The sequence below is a fragment of the Piliocolobus tephrosceles genome, chromosome 1 (genome assembly GCF_002776525.5).
Source record: "Piliocolobus tephrosceles isolate RC106 chromosome 1, ASM277652v3, whole genome shotgun sequence".
Taxonomy (NCBI): Eukaryota; Metazoa; Chordata; class Mammalia; order Primates; family Cercopithecidae; genus Piliocolobus; species Piliocolobus tephrosceles.
Genome location: NC_045434.1, coordinates 159,522,631 through 159,549,161, shown reverse-complemented (window position 1 = coordinate 159,549,161; position 26,531 = coordinate 159,522,631). Strand labels below are relative to the sequence as shown.

The following is a 26,531-nucleotide window of genomic DNA, read 5'->3' as shown; positions in this document are numbered from 1 at the left end:
AAAAAAAAAAAGATTATCATTACCATGATCCAGCACAACCATTCAGTTAGCAAATATTTATGGAAATGTCTGTAAATTACTGATATTTGTATATTAGCTGTTAGCTGCTGAGGTTGTCATACATCCCTTTTTGTCAATCCAAAATTATTTCTATCTATGCTAGGTTTTCTAGATATGCTAAAGGTTTTTTTAAAAAATAAACTATCAGTTCCTAAACATATAAGCTGTCCACGAGACCAAGTTTTTCTAACAGCATCAAATACAGTAAACAACCTTTAATGATTTGGTTTTAAGGTCCCATGGACATTGATGGTTTAAGTAATAATATAAAGCAGGGCAATACTGACTCTGATAACTTCCCTTTTCAAATAATTCTCTTATCCAATTATACCCCAAATGCCTAGTACCCTCATGCTTTTCAAACCAATCTCTCTCAAGTTGTATAGTGCATGAGTAAATGTAATCTAATCAAGCCAAAAACAATAACAACTTCTATTGAGCGTTTAATATGTACTGCATTACTTTGTGCCATGTACTTTACATGTATTTAATCCTCATAGATTTCTAAGATATAGGTACCTTTATCATGCCCATGTTAAAGGAAGGAAAAATCATTCCTCAGTTTTAAATACAGTAAGTCCTCACTTAATGTCATACATACTGTGACACTGGATAATGTTCTTGGAAACTGTGACTTTAAGAGAAGGACTTCAAGGACCATGTGCAGCAGGTTTTTGAATATAATTTTGTTCAGCATTGTTTTGTCGTAACATTGACGAGAAAAAAAATGGCTTTGTCACATGTCATTTAGCTTAACATCTTAGTTTCCAAGAACCTATTAACAATTTTAAGTGAGAACTTATCGTAATTCTTAAAAATGAAACATGGTTACAAAATATTGGTTACAAGAGCCCATCTCCCAATTTTTCATAAGCTACACATATAGTCATACCATTTCAAGTAACACAAAAATTGTTTCTTTATGTAATTTGGAGATCGATTATTTTTAAAAGGGAATAGTCAACTTTACAATCATATTTTTTAAAGAAACTGGCAAAAAAAGTAACAACAGGAAAAAAGTCAACAAAGTATAGTAATCACAATTCTACTTCTGAATTTTCATGTTGTATCTAATTTTCTCTACTTCGCTGAGGACACTCTTATACTATAAAATTATTAATCTCTTTCTTAAACAAAATAATGCATCCTTTTTGCTTCAAGAGCTCTCACTGGTACATGCTACTAAGAGAGCACTAGGATCATTTCCATAAACTGAGAAACTTAGTACCCTTGACATTCTATATCACATTTCATCAATGTCTGTTAACAGGTTAAAGCATTTTATATAAGTTCCTTATAAACTGTACATAAGGAGGAATAAGGTTATGTAAGACCCTAATTTGAAATCAATTCATTTTGATGAAAAACATTAAAGCCTAAATCAGTATTCATGTTCAATAAATGTTAAATAGGCGTAACTCTAATGTTTACGATGAGCTTGGCAAGTTCTATTATTCTCTGAAAATAAACTGCTCACTCATGAGAGAAAAATGGCTATTCTATAAACATTTAATGAATCCTTTTTTAAAAGCTTCTTGCCTACAATATTATTTTTACTAATAATGTCTGGAATGAGTATTAACTCTGTAATTAATAGAATGTTTCGATACAGTCCAAACTAAAGGCACTGAGATACATTAAATGATCTCTCAACATCATTCTCAAATTAATACGCTATAATTCATTTTTATAATTGAAAAATTTAACTCCCAGAATAGAAACTAATTATAGTTTTTGGACTATCAGTTGGCCTTACCAATACTAACCACTTCAAGTGCTAAAGCATTCCACCCTAAAAACCAAAAGCAAACCCAAAAAAACAAATGATTTTAAACAAACATTAATACATGTTTATATAATTTCCATTAAACTCAAAAAGCAAAACCATACTAACTTATAATTTATAAAATCCCCTTAAATCATTCAATGTATGAACTTTTTATCCTCTCCAGAAGAGGATGTTACATTAAAACTGGATACATCCTTAAGAGAAAACAAGGTGCTACCTTATTTGGCAATGTATCTTCTCACTTGGTATGAGTGCACTACTCGATTCCCATTGAAGTTCTGTAACATGTCTAAATTATCTATAATGGCCCTATTTTCCATTAATTCACAGACAAGATACCCTAGAATCCATTTATATCAAGTGTTTCACTTACATCAACTGTAAGACCTTAAAGAATATTAAACAAATATAAATAATGGTGTAGATTTTGAGGCTAATGTAAGATAAAGGTGTTCTGGTTAGTTTTAATAAAAATATAGCAAACAATTCTCTACCAGTAAGAAATTTTATTTTTATTCAAATTACATATAATTATGAATGCTGGATGTCCTACCATACCAAAGGATGAAGAACACAGAAAATGAAATAAGAAGGCTTGGGTTCAAGTCCAAATAAGTCTCTTAATTCAGCCTTCTGTCAGTGGAGAAGTGGAGATAATAATACTGCCAGAATTACATAATGTATAAGATTTCTATGAGACTGAATAAACTAATTTAAATGAAACTGTATTCTATAAAGCACTAAACAAATGGCATCATATCAATATGTCAATATGAAATCACAGAACACCAATGATAAAGTAATTCAGAAAGTCTTAGGGAAAAATAAGACACAAAACATCAGCAATCAGTATAATATTGGACTACTCAAGGGCACCACTTAAAGCCAGAAGACAGTAGTTATATTTTCAAAATTATGATAGAAAATGACATAGAATTTATAATTTTATACCCAGCAAAACTAGTAATTTGAGAGTAAAGGTAAAATAAACATAACATCAGACATAAAAGAAAATTTACCTCCCATATATCCTACTTAAGAAAGACACAAAAGGCTTTCAGTGAAATGAGTAAACTAAGGAAAATATATGAAAAATAAGAACTCTATTGCAAAAAAAAAAAAAAAAAAAAATGCAAAGAAACTTTCCAGGATAATAGTAAATAGGCTCTAAGATGACAATTGTACAGTAAGCCTAAAAAGCCTACAAAACTTCCTCTGCAAGGGAGGAAATAGTTGATTATTGATGTCTTTCACTGTACTGTAAGAAGTTTTACAGAGAGTTTTAGCGCCAACACATAGAAAAGGAGCCAAATCATGCAGTGGCTTATAGACTATTATAAAAAATTCATTCTTTTTCTGCTTGTAATAGAAACACTGGAAGATTTCAGACACAGGAATGAATGATTTGATTTACAATTTTCAAAGAATTATCTGGCTGGCTGTAATGTTGAGAAGTGACTGAGACAGTAGTAGAAATAAGATAGCCAAATTAGAAAGGATAGCAAAATTCGAGATCAGAGGCTGTCCAATATTGTAGCCTTTAGCCTCAGGTTATTAAGCACTTGAAATGTGGCTCATCTGAACTGAAATGTGCTTTAAGTATAAAATACACACCAGATTTTGAAGTTAGCAGAAGAGAAAAGAAGTAAAATATCTCAATAATTCTTAACATTTATTACATGTTGAAATGATACTACTTTAGATACACTGGTTTAGATGACATATATGATTAAAATTAACTTTACCTGTTTCTTTTTTTAAAGTAGCAATTATAAAATTTTAAATTGCAAATGTGGTTTCCATTATATTTCTGCTTGGCAGTGCTGATCTAGATGGTGACAGACTAGAATTTTTAAAAGGTGGAAGTAGTAAGCAGTACAGACCAGGATATATTTTGAAAGTAGAGCCTATGTAACTTGTTGGCTGAATAAATGTGAGGGGTAAGGAAAGGAAAGAAATCATAATAATTCCAAAAATTTTGTCCTCAGGAACTCAGCAAATGGTGGTAAAAATATACCAGGATGGGGAAGTCTAGGATGAAATCAAAAATTCTGTTTTAGAATCTTATACCTGAGCTGCCCTGTTGAATATCCCAACAGACATGTCAAGTTCTGGTCTCAGCACTCACAAGCAAAGGGTATATCATTCATAAGGAGTACATGCAAATGGCACCCCCAGAGTTATGCAATATTCAGCCTGAAAAGTTATATCTGACAACTTCATGTCAAGTATTCTCTAGATAGTATATACTCAACAAATATTGTTGATCGTTCAGAACATAATGCAGGCACATAAATTTGATTCTTGTGTAATGCTAGATTGTGCTACTAAAAACATTTGAGAAAACATAGTAATTAGGAGTTCAAATGTTTTAACCTAAGAGCCCAGGAATCAAATCCCATCATCACCACGCTAAGGCGTGATGCTCAGCAAAATGTTTAACCTCTCTAACCCTCGGTTTACTCGCCTCTAAAATAAAGGTAAAATTCACCTCAAATAAAGAGGATTAAATAAGACTAAAAAAGATAAAGCATGTAAGGTAATTAACATTATATCTGACACACAGAAAGCCTTAATACGTGAAAACTACTAATAAAATTGTGCAGTAAGAGATAGAATTAAGTAACAAAACTACTTAAGATTTTTGGAGAGTTTTATTCTTGTTATACTTTAATATTTTAGAATATACAGTATCTTCTATCAGAATTCTCCAAATTAAAATCTCTTACCTGTAAGTAGTGTTTGGAACATAAACATCCCTTGCAGGAAACTCTAAGATTTCTCTGGTAGGTCTAACTCTACTGTCAGGGTAAAGTTTCACTTGAAGCAGCTCTGGAGTTAGGCAATAATGGGGATTTTCAGGTGCGGGAGAAATGTCTATCTTGAGCTGAGCTGCAAATTATATATTAAAAAACAATGTAAACAAAATTTTAAAACTCCATGTTAAACATGTTTTTGAAAGGACTTAGATCCTATTTTTGCAAGAAGTCTGGGAAGAATATTACAGAAACCAAATTTCTCTTATCATCATCTCACACCTCTAAATCATTTCATTTCCCCAAGTCTCAAACTTAAAAATTACTGATCCAGACATAAATGCATGTAAAATAATAAATGCTTATTAAATAAATGAATGGGAATGAAGGAAGGAAGAAGCAAAAATACAAAAAAAAAAAAAAACAGAGATCTGGCATACGAACAAGCTAAGTCATTTCAAAGGTTAAATGACTTAGTTTTGACTTAGCAAACTTCAAGACATTTTCACTCTGGAATGGTTTGCTCCAACCATAATATAAATCTTTTTTTTTAATATTTACCACTCTAGAAAATAATTTTAAGCCATATTATTATTAATCACACTCACTTTAGTACAGTAATTCCCCCCGACTCCCCGCTGGGGATATATTTTAAGACCCAATCCCCAGTGGATGCCTGAAACTGCAGATAGTACCTAACCTTATAGATACTGTTTTTCCCTATACATACATGCCTACAATAAAGTTAAATTTATAAATTAGGCAAAGTAAGAGATTAATAACCCTAACTCATAATAAAACACAGCAATTGTAACAGTATACTATAATAAATGTTATATGAATGTGGTCTCTCTCTCTCTCTCCCTCTCTCCAAATATCTTAATATTTTCACACTGTAGTTGACTACAGGTAACTGAAACTAAAGAAAGTGAAACAACAGGTAAATGGGGACTACTGCACTCAAAGTACCAAAGATGTTGAATCCTGCATCCAAACTGTCAGATCACACGATAGTTAATAAAGTGAAGAAGACTGACAGGCATTGAGCATAGAAAAATGTCTGAGCCAGATAAATTAAAAAACAAAAAAACAATACATAATTATAAGCAATACAACATACTAGTGATAAGAATAGTTGGAATCATCCTACTCAACATTTTTAAATACCTGTAATAGGTCTTAGTCGCCGTAAGACAGAAGATGGCCTTCTCATATCAGCAAGGAATTTGTAGAGATCTTCATCACTTAAGCGGTCTCCTTCCTGATGTCAATGATAGAGGAAAAAGTATATGATAAAACAAATATAACTGGGCACGGTGGCTCACATCGGTAATCCTAGCACTTTGGGAGGCCGAGGCAGGCAGATCATCTGAGGTCAGGAGTTTGAAACCAGCCTGGTCAACATGGTAAAACCCCATCTCTACTAAAAATACAAAATAATTAGCCAGGCATGGTGGCACATGTCTGTAGTTCCAGTTACATGTGAGGCTGAGGCAGGACAATCACTTGAACCCAGGAGACACAGGCTGCAGTAAGCCAAGATCGCGTCACTGCACTCTAGCTGGGGTGATGGAGCAAGACTCCACCTAAAAAAAAAAAAAAAAAATATATATATATATATATAGATAGATATAGATATAATATATATAGTAGATGAAAAATAAATTTATAGTTTGTTAGCATACCCTTATGCCTACAATGTAGTCAGAATTAAAAATAAAATTAAAATAATTATGATTATAAATATATCAGTTTATTTCCTTTTTTATGCTTTCAAATTTTACTAAGATTTAATAATACCATTATCTTTTTTCTTATCTATATTCCATTATCCATGCTTATAAAGTATTACAAAATACTCTCAAACATAGAAAACAAATACAAGTTAGAGATAGATGAAAAGAAGAGCAAAATAAGAATACAGACATAAAACAGAATCAAAAAGCAAACTAATATAAAAATACTTGAGTCTCATAAATACATTACTCTTGAGTTCATATTTGTGTTTTCAACTTTATATCACAAATGTCTCCAATGCAAAATCTGCAGCACTGGCTAAAGTGAAGAAGAAGGAGGAAGAAAGGAGGAAGAGAGAGGAAGAAGAGGGAGTGAGGAATTAGATAAGGGAGGGAAGGGGAGAGGGAGGAGAAAAAAACTACTGTTAAGGAAAATCACAACTATCCTGATACTAAGGACAGAAAGAAAACTCCAAAAGGACTTCAACCAGTATGAAAAGAGACCTCAAAAAAAACAAAAACAAAAACAAAAACAAAAACAAATTGCCCATAGCTGATTAACACAAATGCTCAATTTAATGTTAATTTTTTTTCTTCTTACAATTAAAATAGCTAGGGTCTTTATTCTTTTATTGAAGAGTCAGTCTTTAGATTTTATTAGTCCAAGCTTCCTGCTTTGACATTTTATTGTTTTATGCATATATCATACATTGTTCTTTTATCTTATTTGGTAATGAATATATTTAAGGCTACTTTATTACTGTTAACTCACCTTGAGCCACAACCCATTCGTTCTTCATCATTATATTCTAAACAAGGATGCAAAATTAATCTTCTTTTATCCCATTATTTAGAAAAAATTATTTTTAATTTCTAAGTGGTTATAGTTTTTTATTAATAACTTAAAAAGTTTTTAATTTTATTGGGTTATCGTTAGAAAATCTGACTTTACAAGGTTTCTTCAGCGGCCTAATATAATTATTGTAAATGTTCCATTAGTTGTCGAAAAAGTATATTCTCTCCTTGTGCATACAGAAATAATACAAATTTTCTTTTAGACCAAGGTGCCAACATATGAAATTAATATAGATCTTTAAATGGTCCTTACTCATAATATATTCAGATTATCTCTAGTCTTCATTATTCTATTTCACCCATTAAATTATATTTTCTCTTTTGGTACTTAAATTATATTACTGGTCTCCATTCTTTGTTTCCATGCCTTTTTGGTGAGTGAGGCACAATTCCCTCCCTAGGTTTGGCCAAATGCCTTGCTTTGCCAATAAGCAAACATGATGCAAACAGAAGCTTGAAAAACATTTGCACAACTTAGTTTGCTCTCTCTCTTTAACTTTTGTCACAGCTATGAGAACATGACCAAGCTAGCCTGCTAGAAGATGAGGGTAGAATTTGAGACATGTCACAGAGCTGAGTCATTTCTATCTTCCCAGGAGAAGTCAGCCTATATTAGCTGATCTCAGCCAACCTCCAAACTTGTGATTGAGCCTAGTTCACTGAAGCAGTCTAGCTGATACCCTTTCCTCTACATTAGTTGTTTATTGTCCTGTACCACTGAAAAAAATAGGTAACTTACGTATCTGTCAACAAACAGAACAAATGTCTTCAAAACTATTGTGTGGGTTTTTGCTTTTAAATATCTATGTGTTTCTAATAATTTTGACTTCACACATTTTATTTATTTATTTATTTTGAGACAAGACCTCACTTTGTCACCCAGGCTGTAATGCAGTGGCATTATAATTGCTCACTGCAGCCTCAACCTCCTGGGCTCAAGCAAGTCTCCCCTCTCAGCCTCCCAAGTAGCTGGAACTACAGGTATGTGCCAATACGCCCAGCTAATATTTTTCATTTTTATAGAAACAAGGTCTCACCATGTTGCCCAGGCTGGCCTCAAACTCCTGGGCTCAAGCGACCCTCCAGCCTTGGCCTCCTAAAGGGCTGGAATTACGGGCATGAGCCAGCATGCCTGGCCAACACATTTTAAATCTGTACGTAAACACCAATGATTACCATATCCCTACTGTAGACAGTAATCTCTCATAAATGAAAAAGGAAAAATTGCCGTCTGTGTCTCATTTAGGGAAAAATCTATGCCTTGAATTCTACTTAATTAAAATGGTAATCTCTTTTTTTAACTTAATTTGCATTTGCCTGATGCATAATTTTCTAGCTACTTAAAAATACTTACAAAAATGGTATATGCTCATGGTTAAAAATTTTTAATACAGAACTGTATTAAACAGTTTCTGTAATGCAAACATTTTCCACTGCTCCGTGTTTCCAGCAATCATTTATTTTTAAGTTTTCACAATCATTTTGTGCTACTTCACAGTTATAGTAACAGTATTCAAAATAGCGTCCAGAACATGGTGAGGAATGCTCAAAAAATACTTGCTGGATAAACAGACAGGGGGTGGATGGCTTATTGATTTAAGCTTACAATACCAATTTATTGACAAATAACAGGCTAAAGAAATGAAAAGAAAGCTGCGGAAGGAAATACCAGCAGAAGTGGTGTAGTAGCTGAAGAAGTAGAAAGGGGGGGAAGTAACATACCTGCAAGGTTGTGTCACTGTAGCAAATCTACTGCCCCATTAACATAGCTATATCTGGTCTATCACTTTATGCAAGTGTAGTCTTCTCTAGACTCTCTTTTATTACTGTCCATAATAAAAAGACCAATACCATTTGAGACATGTATCACTGGCTTTTTTTCCTGAGTTTCTCAGAGCAGCGGCCTGTGAATACTACTGATATGTAACAGTGAAGGGGACTTCAAATAGATTGCTACTGTCTATTCGAGGTCCATTCAATTGAGGTCTACCCTCGATTCTTGCCCTCTCAAGTTATAAGATATCAGTAGGCCAGGATTTCCTCTTCCTACTCAGAATAATATCTCAGATAAAGGAATTTTGAAGGAATTATTAGCATTTTCCCTTAATCCACTCCAAATCACATACTACTCCAGTTTGTTACGTGAATACAAATTTTCTCCCCATTCCTATATGGTTCTAGTCACCTAGTCACTTACAACAAAGACTTTCAAAATTTTCTGATCTTAATTCATGACACAGAATCCATTTTATATCAAAATCTAGTATATACATATACACACGTGTATGCTCATACAAAAGGGGGATGGGGGAAACAACTCCCTTCAAATGCACTATTTTTTCTATTCTACTCATGTTTTATTTTCTTTTTTAACCTGGGTGTTATCTACTAAGCCAATTTTCATTATCATTAAGAATCATGACTGGCACTGGAAAAACACAGATTTGATTCATGGTTAAAAGTGAAGGGAACAGGTTTGCAAAAAGTAAAAATATCTTTGATAGAGAACATCTTGGATCTATACATTAACCTCTAAAAACAACACTGACCTCACTTTACAACAAAATGCACTACTAGGGCCTGAAAGTCTTATTTCATATATTATGAATATGGTAGTTCAGGCCAGAAATTGTGGGGAAGACATGCAGGTCACAGACTCAATTCTCATAAAGAAAATTCATAAACAACCAATGTTTAAGAAAAGTCACACTATTAACAATTTGGAAATAGGATACAGGCTGAATACAGTGGCTCACGTCTGTAACCCCAGCACTTTGGGAGGCCAAAGCAGGCGGATCACCTGAGGTCAGGAGTTCAAGACCAGCCTGGCCAACATGGCATAACCCGGTCTCTAATAAAAAAAATATAAAAATTAGCTGGGAATGGTGGGCACCTGTAATTCCAGCTACTCAGGAGGCTGAGGCTGGGAGAACTGCTTGAACCCGGGGGGTGGAGGTTGCAGTGAGCTGAGATCGTGCCACTGTAATCCAGTTTGGGCAACAGAGCGAGACTCCATCTCAAAAGAAAAATAGGATACAAATATGAAAGATGGATTTTGATGCATTATTAGTCATGGTCAACATTTCAACATTTAAATAAATATAATGCTAAAATAGGAACAATATAAATCATTTCTCATTCTTATAGTTGCTTTTATTATTTTTAAAGTTTTTAAGTTTCCTGGAATCACCCTCGCATACATGTACAGTACAATTACTACCTTTCTGAAACTAAAAAAAAATCATGCACAAACATCTCCCCAAAATTCCTACATGACAGAACAATACCTGCTTAAAAAAATTTGTCACTGTGAGAGTAGCTGGTCGAAAGCTCGTCAAGTTACAAGCATCATCTCCACTTGTCGTCCTTTCAAGTGATCGTCTGCCAACAATACTAGAATTCCTCCTCTCTGACCAAGACCCTTTTCGTTCTACAAAAGAATTAAAAACAAAAAAAATTCATTTTCATAAAATTTAAATTTTGTTTTAAAGTAGCTTTCCAAACACAAGGAAAAATCTACTAAATTGAAAATTACCCACTCAGCATATCAAGCACAGTAGGAGAATTTTGCTTTCGGAGAGATTAGTAACAAAGTACCTAAATCTTCTGGTTGTCTTTTTATAACATCACAAATGTAAAAATAAGTTTCTAACATGCAAAGATCTATGGGCATGACCAATGATGAGCCATGAAGACTAACTATAGAGGAAGTATGCATTTACTACAAAATATTTACCACAAGGAAAATTTTAGTCATCATTAATCGTCCCTCAGTCTTAGCTCTTTGGTTTGAAAGAAAATTGTAAGGTAACTTGTATTCCAAGTACTTGGAAGATCATCCTATTTTTTAAAACCAATAGAACTAGACTGAAGATTAACAAGGAAATAGAATACTTGCACAAAACTATAAACAAACTAGACCTAATGGACATTTACTCTACACTACACTACACTAAGCAAGAGCAGAATATACATTCTTCTCAAGCACTGAAAGAATATTCTATAAAACAGTCTATATACTAAGCCATAAAACAAGATACAATACAGTCAAAGAGATTAAAATCATACAAAATACGTTCTCCAACAACAGAAGAATTAAACTATAAATCAATAACAGAAGAAAATTTGGGGGATTCACAAATGCGTGTAAGTATAACAGCACATTTGAAAAATAGCTAATGGAAAAAGAAGGAATAACAGAAATTAGAAAGTATTTAAGATGTATGAAAATGCAAAAACAACATACCAAAGCAGTGCTGGGGGGAGGATTTACAGCTATTAATGTCTATTTTAAAAATAACTATCTCAAATCAGTAATATAACCTCAGACTTCAACAAACCTCAAAAGAAGAGAAACTAAATCCGAAGCCAGCAGAAGGCTACAAAAGAGACAACCGCAGAGTGGAAATAAGGAAAATAGAAACTATAAAAACCACACAGAAAAATCATTTAAACCAAAAACTGTTTCTTCAAAAAGATAAACCTGACAGATCTTTAGCTAAAATGATGAACAACAACAAAAAAGACTCAAATTACTAAAATCAGGACTGAAAGAAGAGTTATCATTTACTGACTTTACAGAGTAAAAGGAATAAAGGGATATACAGCAATACTATGAACGACTGTAGGCCAACACTTAGATTAGCTACCAACTAGATAACTTTGATGAAATGGACAAATTTCTAGAAAGATACAAAGTATTTATACTAAAACTGACTCAAGATGAAAGAAAATATGAATAGACCCAAAACAAGTAAAGAGATCGAATTAGTAATGAAAAAACTTACCACAAAGAAAAGACCAGGCCATGACAGGTTCACTGGTGAATTCTTCCAAACTTTCAAAGAATTAATACCAATCCTTCAAAAACTCTTCCAAAAAAACGGAAGGAACACTTCACAACTCATTCTATGAGGCCAGTATTACCCTGATACCAAAACCAGACAGAGGCATCAAAAGAAAGAAAAACTACAGACTAATACACCTTATGAATATAGATGCAAAAATCCTAAACAAAATACTAGCAAACAGACTCCAACAACACATAAAAAAGATTACATGCAATGACCAAGCAAGACTTTTCCCATGAATTTAAGGTTAATTTAACATTCAAAAACCACATCATTCGATGGAACATCATATTAAAAGGATACAGGACAAATAATTTTAATATAGGAAGAAAAAGTATTTTACAAAATCTAACAGACTTTCATAATAAAAACACTTTTAAAAATTAGGAATAGAAGAGAATCTCCTCAATCTACCAAAATACATCTATGAAAAGCCAACAGCAAATATCATACTTGATGGTGAAACACTGAATGCATTTTCCCTAAAGTCAAGAATGAGACAAGGATATCCACTCTTGTCATTTCTAAAACACTGCAGAAGAGGTTCTAATAAAGACAGAAAAGAAAAAGAAATAAAAGGCACCCAGACTGAAAAAGAAAAGTGAAACTCTTTTTATTTGCAGATGACATGATTTTGTATACAGAAAATCCTAAAAAATCTGGGGAAAAAAAATGAACAATAACAATTGGAATTTATATAGAATTCAAAAAGGTTTCAGAGTACAAGACCAATATACAAAAGTCAATTTTATTTCTATACACTAGAAATGGACATTGTAAAGACAGAATTAAGAAAACAATTCCATTTAAAATATTATCAAGAAACGATAAAATAGTAGGGTATAAATTTAACGAGAAGGACTTGTACACTGAAAATGACACAACACTGAAAAAAATGAAAAAGATTTAAATAAATGAAAAAATTTCATGTTCATAGATTCAAACATTTAAAATTGTTAAAATGGCAACAATCTATAAATTGACTTAGAGATTCAATGTCAACCCTATCAAAATCCCAGATGCCTTTGTGCACAAACTAACAGCTGGTCCTAAATTTATACAAAAATAAAAGAAACCCAAAATTTCCAAAACAAATCTTGAAACAGGATAAAAGTTAAAACCCACTCTTCCCAATTTCAACACTTACTTCAAAGGTAAAGTAATTCGGTATAGCAGCAGTCCCCAACCTTTCTGGCACCAAGGACTGGTTTCACAGAAGAAAATTTTTCCACTCATGGGCGTAGGGGGATCATTTTAGGATGATTCAAGCACATTACATTTATCATTAGAGTCCCATAAGGTGCACGTAACCTAGATCCCTTGCATGTACAGCTCACAATAGGGTTCACATTCCTAACAGAATCTAATGCCACTGCTGATCTGAGAGGAGGCAGAGCTCAGGCGATAATGCTCGCTCAGCCGCTGCTCACCTATTGCTCTACGGCCCTGATCCTAAGAGGCCACACACAGGTACCTGTCCGCCACCTGGGGGTTAGGAACCCCTGTGGTACAGCACTGGCAAATATATCAATGGAAAGGAATTGAGAGTCCAGAAATAAACCCCACATGAATGGTCAATTGACCTTTAGTAAGGGATCTAAGACAATTCAACGGGGGAAAGAATAGCCTTTTTAATAAATGGTGCTGAAACAACTGGATATCCACATAAAAAAATGAAACTGGACACCTACCTCACAACGTACAAATATTAACTCAAAATGGATTATTATAAACCTAAATGTAACAGCATAAACTATAAAACTCTTACAAGAATACATACAAGTAAATTTTGATTCGTATTTCATAATGGTTTCTTAGATAAAACACCAAAAGCACAATGACAAAAGAAAAAAATAGAAAAATGTAACTTCATCAAAATTTAAAACTTCTGTGCTACAAACAATATCATCAAGAAAAGTGAACTCACAGACCAGGAGAAAATATTTGCTATCATGTATTAGGTAAGGAACTTGCATCCTGAACATATAAGGAACCCCTAAAACTCAATGCCAAGAACGTTGAAACCCCATTTAAAAAACAGGCATTAACTATTCATAAATAATAATAAGACCAAAAGCCATTAAAAACAGAGCACAGGTTAAAAATACCTATTTTTCCAAGAAAGATACACAAATAGCCAATACACACAAACGATGCTTAACATAGCTAGTGATGAAGAAAAGGTAAATCCAGGGGGCAGGGCAAGATGGCCGAATAGGAACAGCTGCAGTCTCCAACTCCCAGCGCGAGCGACACAGAAGACCGGTGATTTCTGCATTTTCAATGGAGGTACTGGGGTCATCTCACTAGGGAGTGCCGGACAAACAGTGCTGGTCAGCTGCTGCAGCCCGACCAGTGAGAGCTGAAGCAGGGCGAGGCATCGCCTCACCTGGGAAGCGCAAGGGGGAAGGGAATCACTTTTCCTACCCAGGGGAACTGAGACACACAACACCTGGAAAATCAGGTAACTCCCACCCCAATACTGCTCTTTAAGGAAACGGGCACACCAGGAGATTATATCCCACACTTGGCCGGGAAGGTCCCACAGCCACGGAGCCTCCCTCATTGCTAGCACAGCAGTCTGTGATCTAACCACAAGGCAGCAGCAAGGCTGGGGGAGGGGCGCCCGCCATTGCTGAGGCTTAAGTAGGTAAACGAAGCTGCTGGGAAGCTCGAACTGGGTGGAGCTCACAGCAGCTCAAGGAAACCTGCCTGGCTCTGTAGACTCCACCTCTGGGGACAGGGCACAGCTAAACAACAACAACAAAAAAAGCAGCAGAAACCTCTGCAGACCCAAACGACTCTGTCTGACAGCTTTGAAGAGAGCAGTGGATCTCCCCACACAGAGGCTGAGATCTGAGAAGGGACAGTCTGCCTGCTCAAGTGGGTCGCCGACCCATAAGTAGCCTAACTGGGAGACATCTCCCACTAGGGGCAGTGTGACACCCCACACCTCACTGGGTGGAGTACACCCCTGAGAGGAAGCTTCCAAAGTAAGAATCAGACAGGTACACTCACTGTTCAGCAATATTCTATCTTCTGCAACCTCTGCTGCTGATACCCAGGCAAACAGGGTCTGGAGTGGACCTCAAGCAATCTCTAACAGATCTGCAGCTGAGGGTCCTGACTGTTAGAAGGAAAACTATGAAACAGGAAGAACACCTATACCAAAACCCCATCAGTACATCACCCTCATCAAAGATCAGAGGCAGATAAAAACACAAAGATGGGGAAGAAGCAGGGCAGAAAAGCTGGAAATTCAAAAAATAAGAGCGCATCTCCCCCTGCAAAGGAGCGCAGCTCATCGCCAGCAACGGATCAAAGCTGGTCAGAGAATGACTTTGACGAGATGAGAGAAGAAGGCTTCAGTCCATCAAACTTCTCAGAGCTAAAGGAGGAATTATGTACCCAGCGCAAAGAAACTAAAAATCTTGAAAAAAGAGTGGAAGAATTGACAGCTAGAATAATTAATGCAGAGAAGGTAATAAATGAAATGACAGAGATGAAAACCATGACACGAGAAATACGTGACAAATGCACAAGCTTCAGTAACCGACTCGATCAACTGGAAGAAAGAGTATCAGCGATTGAGGATCAAATGAATGAAACAAAGTGAGAAGAGAAACCAAAAGAAAAAAGAAGAAAAAGAAATGAAGAAAGCCTGCAAGAAGTATGGGATTATGTAAAAAGACCAAATCTACGTCTGATTGGGGTGCCTGAAAGTGAGGGGGAAAATGGAACCAAGTTGGAAAACACTCTTCAGGATATCATCCAGGAGAACTTCCCCAACCTAGTAGGGCAGGCCAACATTCAAATTCAGGAAATACAGAGAATTCCACAAAGATACTCCTTGAGAAGAGCAACTCCAAGACACATAATTGCCAGATTCACCAAAGTTGAAATGAAGGAAAAAATCTTAAGGGCAGCCAGAGAGAAAGGTCGGGTTACCCACAAAGGGAAGCCCATCAGACTAATAGCAGACCTCTCAGGAGAAACTCTACAAGCCAGAAGAGAGTGGGGGCCAATATTCAACATTCTTAAAGAAAAGAATTTTAAACCCAGAATTTCATATCCAGCCAAACTAAGTTTCATAAGTGAAGGAGAAATAAAATCCTTTACAGATAAGCAAATGCTTAGAGATTTTGTCACCACCAGGCCTGCCTTACAAGAGACCCTGAAGGAAGCCCTAAACGTGGAAAGGAACAACCGGTACCAGCCATTGCAAAACCATGCCAAAATGTAAAGACCATCGAGGCTAGGAAGAAACTGCATCAACTAACGAGCAAAATAACCAGTTAATATAATGGCAGGATCAAGTTCACACATAACAATATTAACCTTAAATGTAAATGGACTAAATGCTCCAATTAAAAGACACAGACTGGCAAACTGTATAAAGAGTCAAGACCCATCAGTCTGCTGTATTCAGGAGACCCATCTCACAAGCAGAGACATACATAGGCTCAAAATAAGAATATACATTCTTTTCAGCACCACATCGCACTTATTCCAAAATTGACCACACAATTGGAAGCAAAGCACTCCTTAGCAAATGTAAAAGAACAGAAATTATAACAAACTGTCTCTCAGACCACAGTGCAATCAAACTAGAACTCAGGACTAACAAACTCAATCAAAACCGCTCAACTACATGGAAACTGAACAACCTGCTCTTGAATGACTACTGGGTACATAACGAAATGAAGGCAGAAATAAAGATGTTCTTTGAAACCAATGAGAACAAAGATACAACATACCAGAATCTCTGGGACACATTTAAAGCAGTGTGTAGAGGGAAATTTATAGCACTAAATGCCCAAAAGAGAAAGCTGGAAAGATCTAAAATTGACACTCTAACATTACAATTAAAAGAACTAGAGAGGCAAGAGCAAACACATTCAAAAGCTAGCAGAAGGCAAGAAATAACTAAGATCAGAGCAGAACTGAAGGAGATAGAGACACAAAAAACCCTCCAAAAAAATCAATGAATCCAGGAGTCGGTTTTTTGAAAAGATCAACAAAATTGACAGACCGCTAGCAAGACTAATAAAGAAGAAAAGAGAGAAGAATCAAATAGACGCCATTAAAAATGATAAAGGGGATATCACCACTGACCCCACAGAAATACAAACTACCATCAGAGAATACTATAAACACCTCTACACAAATCAACTAGAAAATCTAGAAGAAATGGATAATTTCCTGGACACTTACACTCTTCCAAGACTAAACCAGGAAGAAGTTGAATCCCTAAATAGACCAATAGCAGGCTCTGAAATTGAGGCAATAATTAATAGCCTACCAACCAAAAAAAGTCCAGGACCAGATGGATTCACAGCTGAATTCTACCAGAGGTACAAGGAGGAGCTGGTACCATTCCTTCTGAAACTATTCCAATCGATAGAAAAAGAGGGAATCCTCCCTAACTCATTTTATGAGGCCAACATCATCCTGATACCAAAGCCTGGCAGAGACACAACAAAAAAAGAGAATTTTAGACCAATATCCCTGATGAACATCGATGCAAAAATCCTCAATAAAATACTGGCAAAACAGATGCAGCAGCACATCAAAAGGCTTATCCACCATGATCAAGTGGGCTTCATCCCTGGGATGCAAGGCTGGTTCAACATTCACAAATCAATCAACGTAATCCAGCATATAAACAGAACCAAAGACAAGAACCACATGATTATCTCAATAGATGCAGAAAAGGCTTTTGACAAAATTCAACAGCCCTTCATGCTAAAAACGCTCAATAAATTCGGTATTGATGGAACGTACCTCAAAATAATAAGAGCTATCTATGACAAACCCACAGCCAGTATCATACTGAATGGGCAAAAACTGGAAAAATTCCCTCTGAAAGCTGGCACAAGACAGGCATGCCCTCTCTTACCGCTCCTATTCAGCATAGTGTTGGAAGTTCTGGCTAGGGCAATCAGGCAAGAGAAAGAAATCAAGGGTATTCAGTTAGGAAAAGAAGAAGTCAAATTGTCCCTGTTTGCAGATGACATGATTGTATATTTAGAAAACCCCATTGTCTCAGCCCAAAATCTCCTTAAGCTGATAAGCAACTTCAGCAAAGTCTCAGGATACAACATTAATGTGCAAAAATCACAAGCATTCTTATACACCAGTAACAGACAAACAGAGAGCCAAAACATGAATGAACTTCCATTCACAATTGCTTCAAAGAGAATAAAATACCTAGGAATCCAACTTACAAGGGATGTAAAGGACCTCAGGAGAACTACAAACCACTGCTCAGTGAAATTAAAGAGGACACAAACAAATGGAAGAACATACCATTCTCATGGATAGGAAGAATCAATATCGTGAAAGTGGCCATACTGCCCAAAGTTATTTATAGATTCAATGCCATCCCCATCAAGCTACCAATGAGTTTCTTCACAGAATTGGAAAAAACTGCTTTAAAGTTCATATGGAACCAGAAAAGACCCCGCATTGCCAAGACAATCCTAAGTCAAAAGAACAAAGCTGGAGGCATCACGCTACCTGACTTCAAACTATACTACAAGGCTACAGTAACCAAAACAGCATGGTACTGGTACCAAAACAGAGATATAGACCAATGGAACAGAACAGAGTCCTCAGAAATAATACCACACATCTACAGCCATCTGATCTTTGACAAACCTGAGAGAAACAAGAAATGGGGAAAGGATTCCCTATTTAATAAATGGTGCTGGAAAATTGGCTAGCCATAAGTAGAAAGCTGAAACTGGATCCTTTCCTTACTCCTTATATGAAAATTAATTCAAGATGGATTAGAGACTTAAATGTTAGACCCAATACCATAAAAACCCTAGAAGAAAACCTAGGTAGTACCATTCAGGACATAGGCATGGGCAAGGACTTCATGTCTAAAACACCAAAAGCAACGGCAGCAAAAGCCAAAATTGACAAATGGGATATGATTAAACTAAAGAGCTTCTGCACAGCAAAAGAAACTACCATCAGAGTGAACAGGCAACCTACAGAATGGGAGAAAATTTTTGCAATCTACTCATCTGACAAAGGGCTAATATCCAGAATCTACAAAGAACTCAAACAAATTTACAAGAAAAAAACAAACAAGCCCATCAAAAAGTGGGCACAGGATATGAACAGACATTTCTCAAAAGAAGACATTCATACAGCCAACAGACACATGCAAAAATGCTCATCATCACTGGCCATCAGAGAAATGCAAATCAAAACCACAATGAGATACTATCTCACACCAGTTAGAATGGCAATCATTAAAAAGTCAGGAAACAACAGGTGCTGGAGAGGATGTGGAGAAATAGGAACACTTTTACACTGTTGGTGGGATTGTAAACCAGTTCAACCATTATGGAAAACAGTATGGCGATTCCTCAAGGATCTAGAACTATGATCTAGATATATAGATATGACCCAGCCATCCCACTACTGGGTATATACCCAAAGGATTATAAATCATGCTGCTATAAAGACACATGCACACGTATATTTACTGCGGCACTATTCACAATAGCAAAGTCTTGGAATCAACCCAAATGTCCATCTGTGACAGAATGGATTAAGAAAATGTGGCACATATACACCATGGAATACTATGCAGCCATAAAAAAGGATGAGTTTGCATCCTTTGTAGGGACATGGATGCAGCTGGAAACTATTATTCTTAGCAAACTATCACAAGAACAGAAAACCAAACACCGCATGTTCTCACTCATAGGTGGGAACTGAACAATGACATCACCTGGACTCGGGAAGGGGAACATCACACACCGGGGCCTATCATGGGGAGGGGGAAGGAGGGAGGGATTGCATTGAGAGTTATACCTGATATAAATGACGAATTGATGAGTGCTGACGAGTTGATGGGTGCAGCACACCAACATGGCACAAGTATACATATGTAACAAACCTGCACGTTATGCACATGTACCCTAGAACTTAAAGTATAATAATAATAATAAAAAAGGAAAATAGAAAAGAAGAAAAAAAAAAAAAGAAAAGGTAAATCCAAACTACAATGAGTACCACTTCACCTGCACTAGAATGACGATAATCAAAGAGCAGATAATATATTACATTGGTAAAGATATGGCAAAACTGGAACCTTCATACATTAGTGGAATGCTAGTGGAATTTTTGAAGGTGCAGCCACATTGGAAAACAGTGTGGCAGTCCTTAAAAAGATTAAGCACAGAATTATCATAGGACCCAGAAATTTCACTCCTAGCTATATATCTACATAATCTAAGAAAACAACAATGTCCACACAAAAGCTTGTACATGACGTTTCAACACTATGAAACATTATTCATAATAAACTAAAAGTAGAAAACAACCCAAATCAACTGATGAATAAATATAGTATACCAATACAACAGACTATCATTTGGCAATAAAAAGAAATAATACCAATACATGCTATGACATGGATGAACCTTAAAAACATTATGATAAGTGGAAGAAGCTAGCCACAAGAGACTACATATTATACAACTCAATTTGTATGAAATGTCTGGCATAGACAAATCTATAGAGACAGAATATATATTAAACGTTGTTTAGGGACAGGTTGGAAGACTGGGGGAATGAGGAGTGACTATCGCTAATGGGTACAAAAGTGTTCCAAGATGGGTACAGAAGTACTCTGTAGTAGTGGTTGCAGAACCCTGTGAATATACCAAGAAAACACCCTACAGTAAGTCCTCATTTAACATCACGGATCAGTTCTTCGAAACTGTGACTTTAAGCAACACGTTGTATAACAAACCGATTTCACCATATGTTAATTGATATAAGCAAGAGTTAAGTCCCTACAGCATATTTCTGGTCACAAAAACTTCATCAAACTTCTAAATAAATACTCAAAACACTTCTAATATTAAACATTCAAATAAATGTGCACTATATATATATTTAAGAAAGATTAATTAAAAATAAGTAGGATAATTATTTACCCAGTTATCCCAGTTCAGGGTCACAAGTGGCCAAAGCCTGTTTCAGCAGCTCAGGAAAGAAGGCAGTGTATGACAAATGCACCTGACAGTGGTAACTGAAGCAAACTCTGAGAATGACTCTATGGTCTAAAAAGAATGTGTATTTGGAGTTCCGAGCTAAGGAACCTGCGAGTGCCAGACTTGAAGATTCATTCCTTATTTATGAGGATAAAGACATATGAACTTCTAGCCCATCCAGTGAAATCTAGGCCATACACGGAACCAAGGTCCTTTGTTTTGAGTTAAATGAGGGTTTTCAGGTGGAAGTTACTAGGGGGATGATGCTAAGGGAAAATGCTACGTAAACTGTATGCTTTTTCAAGTGGCTGTGGTTTTCTGTCCAGCTCGCCACTCTGTATGTAAGTTCCCTCAGTAAACCCTATGTCTCATTCTCTGGCTCCCCATCTCTTCTTCAGCCTCTCTGATACAATGCAATACATACCGAAGTTGATAGGGCTCCAGCATGACAGGCAGGAACCTGTCCTGGACAGGATGCTATTCCATCACAGGCGTACTCACACAAACCCACATTACCTTATGCTGCTACCACTTAGACATGCCAGTTCACCTCATGCGCACAGCTTTGGGATGTGGGAGGAAATGAGTACCCAAAAATCCCCACACACACATGGGGAGAACATGCAAACTCTACACAGACAGTAGCCCCAGCCAGGAATCAATTCTTTTCCTCATCAACATCATAAAAAAATCAAAAACAAAATGAGATATTTGAAGACCTACTGTGTTGTACAATTTAAATTGGTGACTTACATGGTATGTGAATTATATCTTAACAATGGTGTTAAATGAGAAAAAGGCAAAAAGGCAAAAAAAGAAAACTCTTTTTATGCAATATTACATTGCAGAGTCTACAAATGAAACAAGCTTATATAAGAAAAAAGAGGCCAGGCGTCGTGACTCATGTCTATAATCCCAGCACTTTGGGAGGCCAAGGCAGGCGGATCATTTGAGGTCAGGAGTTCAAGACCAGTCTAGCCAACATGGTGAAACCCCATCCCTACTAAAAATACAAAAATTATCCAGGCGTGGTGGTGCACATCTGTAATTCCAGCTACTTGGGAGGCTGAGGCAGGAGAATTGCTTGAACCCAGGTGGCAAAGTTTGCAGTGAGCTGAGATCATGCCACTGTACTCCAGTCTAGGCCATAGAGCGAGACTCCATCTCAAAAAGAAAGAAGAAAGTAAACATTTAGAAATGTTTTGTATAAAACACTCTTACCTCCAGTACTGATTTCTACTTCTGTAGAATCTCTTTCCAAACTCCCAGCACTGCTAACAATATTCATTAAATGGATTGCAGTCCAAGCAAAAGGCATGCGATACTTCCCAAGTCTTTGACAAAACTGATCTGCTTGACTCTTCAGTTTCTCCAGTTTTTCTTTATTCTGCAAAACAGAACTTTATATATTATATGATTATTCTTGAAAGAAATCAATTAAAGGCTATTTCATACTACATAAAGGAAAAGGATGAGAAGTCTCAATTCCCAGCAGAGATGAAAAAAAAAATCTGTACCTTACAGAGATCAAGTATTAGTGTAATATCTTAAACAGTGAACAAACTCAACATATTCTACAAATGTACGTGCAGAGCAGGTCTTGAAATTTCTGTTTGTGATCATGTTATTCTGGGGAGAAGAGAGCAAGTACCAAACAGGTATTATGTATTGCAAGTATTTGTTTTAGGAAGGAAGCATAACCATTGTCTAGTCAGCAACTGGGAACTACAAAATATTCTAGGTTATAATTTGTTAAATTTTCTTACACTATGAAAGACGGAAGTAGCTGAGCAAATTTGAAATAGTCCCTAACTTACAACAACCATTAGTTAAGAGTGGGGAAGCACGAATAGGCCAATGATAAACAAGCTCAGAGTTGTAACAAAAGAAGGAAAGTAAAAAGTATTAGAAGAAGACTAAACACTGGAAAAAGACTAATGGTCCAAATATTTAATAGTACAAGCATATCTGGAAGACATCTTGAGGCTAGCTCAACTTTTAGGCTACTCCTGAAACAAACATAAAGGTGGCCTGCAAAAGCCAATCAACACTCTTAAGACTGAAAACCTATACTACCTCTCTCATATACTCTTTGCAGATGAGATGTTGAACTATACACTAATGACAGTGTCCTACCTTGGGAGTAAGGGCTAGAAAAAGATGAACCAATAACTAAATGATAGCACTTTTATTACTATCTATATTATACCCCTAAAACAGTTCTTGTTTTAAGTATACTACAAGTATATTTAATTCTATCAGTGTATGTAAATATAAGCAAAGAGTGGAATAAGCTGCTAGTGTATTCAAGAGCACTAAGTAACAGAGCAAATTTAGTATGTAAAATGACAACCTGGGGACAGCCAGAATATTATACTTTAACCATGAGTTCAGCCAGGTAATCAAGGATCAAGAAAAAAATATCATGTGCTCAGATCTACAGAAAAAGCTCAGTTCTTGTTCTGAATCTTGGGAAAACAGCGAAACATTTTCTGGGTTTGGGTTGCTTACCTAGTATTCCTCAAGCATACTTCTCCAGGAAGTTCCAGTATTAAATCTTGTGTTTAAAGATCCAAAGACCACTTGTATTCTTGTAACTAACACATAGTATCTGAAATTTGTTATCAATTATCCAATCCTTTTTTTTGCTTTTATAAGTTTATACACATTCTAGAAATTAAGCTGGGTGTGGTGGCTCACGTCTGTAATCCCAGCACTTTGGGAGGCTGAGGTAGGTGGATCACTTGAGTTCAGGAATTCAAGACCAGCCTGGCCAACATGGTAAAACCCCTTCTCTACTAAAAATACAAAAATTAGCTGGGTGTGGTAGCACATGCCTATAATTCCAGCTACTCAGGAGGTTGAGGCAGGAGAATCGCTTGAACCTAGGAAGCAAAGGTTGCGGTGGGCCAAGATCACGCCACTGGACTACAGCGAGGGTGACAGAGCAAGACTCTGTCTCAAAGGAAAAAAAATCTAGAAATTAACCATCTGATGGCAAAAAAAAAGGCTGTATTTTCTTTTCTTTAAGACTATTATATTTTTACTATATTCCTTAATAATCTGCAGTCAGATGGAAGCCAAGAATATTTCTATTTTGCTAGGAAAATTTCTATCAATATCACTATTTTATAAATAAAGAAAACCTTTCATTATTTAGGAGTTAAACTGAATTAATTTAATTCTCTCCATGAAGAAAAAAATTTAAAGAATCAGTTAGTTTTGAGATAGAAGAGATTTTTAAAGAATACCACAGCATATGACACAGGCTAGCTGACAAATGAAATGAAGAAAGGAAGATAGGAAGCAGGCCAACAGAAAAAAAATTTAGTACTAGTAAAATTCTTTAATATGCTTTGTATAGTATCCTCCCAAATTACAATAGTAATAATGTGGGGGAAATGAGAAGCACGACATTCTACCTTGGTGGCATCTGCTTCTTTGAAAATCATATATGGTTCTGCACACTCTCCAATGTCTCCTTGCTGTAGGACTTTTTCGAGCTGTCAAAGGCAAAAAAAAAGTTAAGATTAAGGTTTTAAAAGCCTGAAATTCAAGGATGGTTCAATATATGAAAATCAATATAACACATTAACAGAATGACAGAAAAAAATATATGACATCTCAATTGCTGTAGAACAAACATTAGACAAAATTCAGTACCCTTTCATGGCAGAAACACTCAACAAACTAGTAACGCAAAGAAACTACCTCAACATAATAAAAGGCCATATATGAAAAGCCCACAGTTAACATCATACTCAACAGTTAAAGACTGAAAGCTTTACCTCTAACATCATGAATGAGACAAGAATGCCCACCTTAGCCTCACCTATTCAGCATAGTAATGGAAGCCCAAGCCTGAGAACTAAACAAGAAAAATACGTAAAGCATCTGAATTGGAAAGGAAGAAGTGAAATTATCTCTGCAAATGCTATGATCTTTTAAGTAGAAAACTTTAAAGATGCCACCAAAATAAACTGTTAGAACTAATAAATGAATTCAACAAAGTTACAGCATACAAAATCTACATACTAGCAATGAGGAATTGAAAAAGGAAATTAAAAAAACATATCACTTAAAATACCATCAAAAAGAGTAAGATACTTACAAATAAACTTAACCAAGGCAGTAAAAGATCTATATACACTGAAGACTATAAAACATTGCTGAGACAAATTAAACTAGACACAAATAAATGAAAAGAAATCCTGTGTTCATGGATTGAAAAGATTTGATATCATTAAGATGTGAATACTACCCAAAGCAATCTATAAATTTAATGCAATCCCTATCAAAATCTCAATGCTTTTTTTTTTTTTTGCAGAAATAGAAAAACCTATCCTAGAATTCACAGGGAATCTCAAGAGACCCTGAATAATCAAAACAAATTTAGGTAAAAAAGAAGAAAGTTGAAAGTCTCATACTTCCTGATATGAAAATTTATTTAAAAACTACAATAATCGGCCGGGTGCGGTGGCTCAAGCCTGTAATCCAGCACTTTGGGAGGCCGAGACGGGTGGATCACGAGGTCAGGAGATAGAGACCATCATGGCTAACACGGTGAAACCCCGTCTCTACTAAAAATACAAAAAAACTAGCCGGGCGTGGTGGGTGCGCCTGTAGTCCCAGCTACTCGGGAGGCTGAGGCAAGAGAATGGCGGGAACCTGGGAGGCAGAGCTTGCAGTGAGCTGAGATCTGGCCACTGCACTCCAGCCTGGGCTACAGAGCGAGACTCTGTCTCCAAAAAAAAAAAAACTACAATAATCAAAACAGATACGAGATGCACACACACACACACACACACACACTCCTATTGGTTCAGTTTCACTAGGGAAGTCTAATAAAGAATTCAAGAAAAATTAGGTAGCACCTACAGTGTATGTCCAATATTGTGTTACAGAATATCAAGATGAAAAAAAAATAAGTAAAGGCTAAATCTTTGCCCTTGAAAAGTTTATAATACTGACAGACAAGTATACAGACACTACAAAATAAACTAATATATTTAACATTATTCTCACCTTTATTACAAGAAAAACATCTTGGGAAGGATAAGTGATAGAAAAAATTGCTGATCTTGCTAGGGTGGTAATGGCAGCAGGTGGTACATGTGGACGTAACAACCCTTTCATCTGCTCAGAATTAAGGTCAAAATAAAAGTTTTCTGAAATCTAAAAAATATATAGAGCAGAATTACGGTCAAAATAAAAGTTTTCTGAAATCTAAAAAATATATTAATATGTTAAACTTTAAAATCTGTACATTTTACAGTGTCTATTTCTTAAATTAAAAGAAAGTTGCTTCTGCTACTTGCTTTTAGAACTCAATGAAACAATAACCTGTTTTCAATTACAGTAATTATAATAAGAAAAGATTTAATCTTAATAAATTAAATTTCTATTTTCTTTTTAAAAACATTCATGTTAAATAATTCTGAAAAAAACCATTACTTACTTATCTA

At 35.7% G+C, this 26,531-nt stretch overlaps 1 protein-coding gene across 3 annotated transcripts in view; it reads right to left on the bottom strand.

The window, feature by feature from the left end:
* Nucleotides 1-26,531, bottom strand: part of DOCK7 (dedicator of cytokinesis 7) — a 243,640-nt gene that overhangs the window by 159,774 nt on the left and 57,335 nt on the right. For all 3 annotated transcript variants that reach the window (XM_026454153.1, XM_026454155.2, XM_026454154.1), the window contains exons 9-14: nt 26,092-26,241; nt 24,489-24,569; nt 22,288-22,453; nt 10,484-10,626; nt 5,773-5,866; nt 4,579-4,741 (exon numbers count right to left, since the gene is read on the bottom strand). In XM_026454153.1, coding sequence (XP_026309938.1) covers nt 4,579-4,741; nt 5,773-5,866; nt 10,484-10,626; nt 22,288-22,453; nt 24,489-24,569; nt 26,092-26,241 — 797 coding nt within the window. The remainder of the gene's footprint in view (nt 1-4,578; nt 4,742-5,772; nt 5,867-10,483; nt 10,627-22,287; nt 22,454-24,488; nt 24,570-26,091; nt 26,242-26,531) is intronic.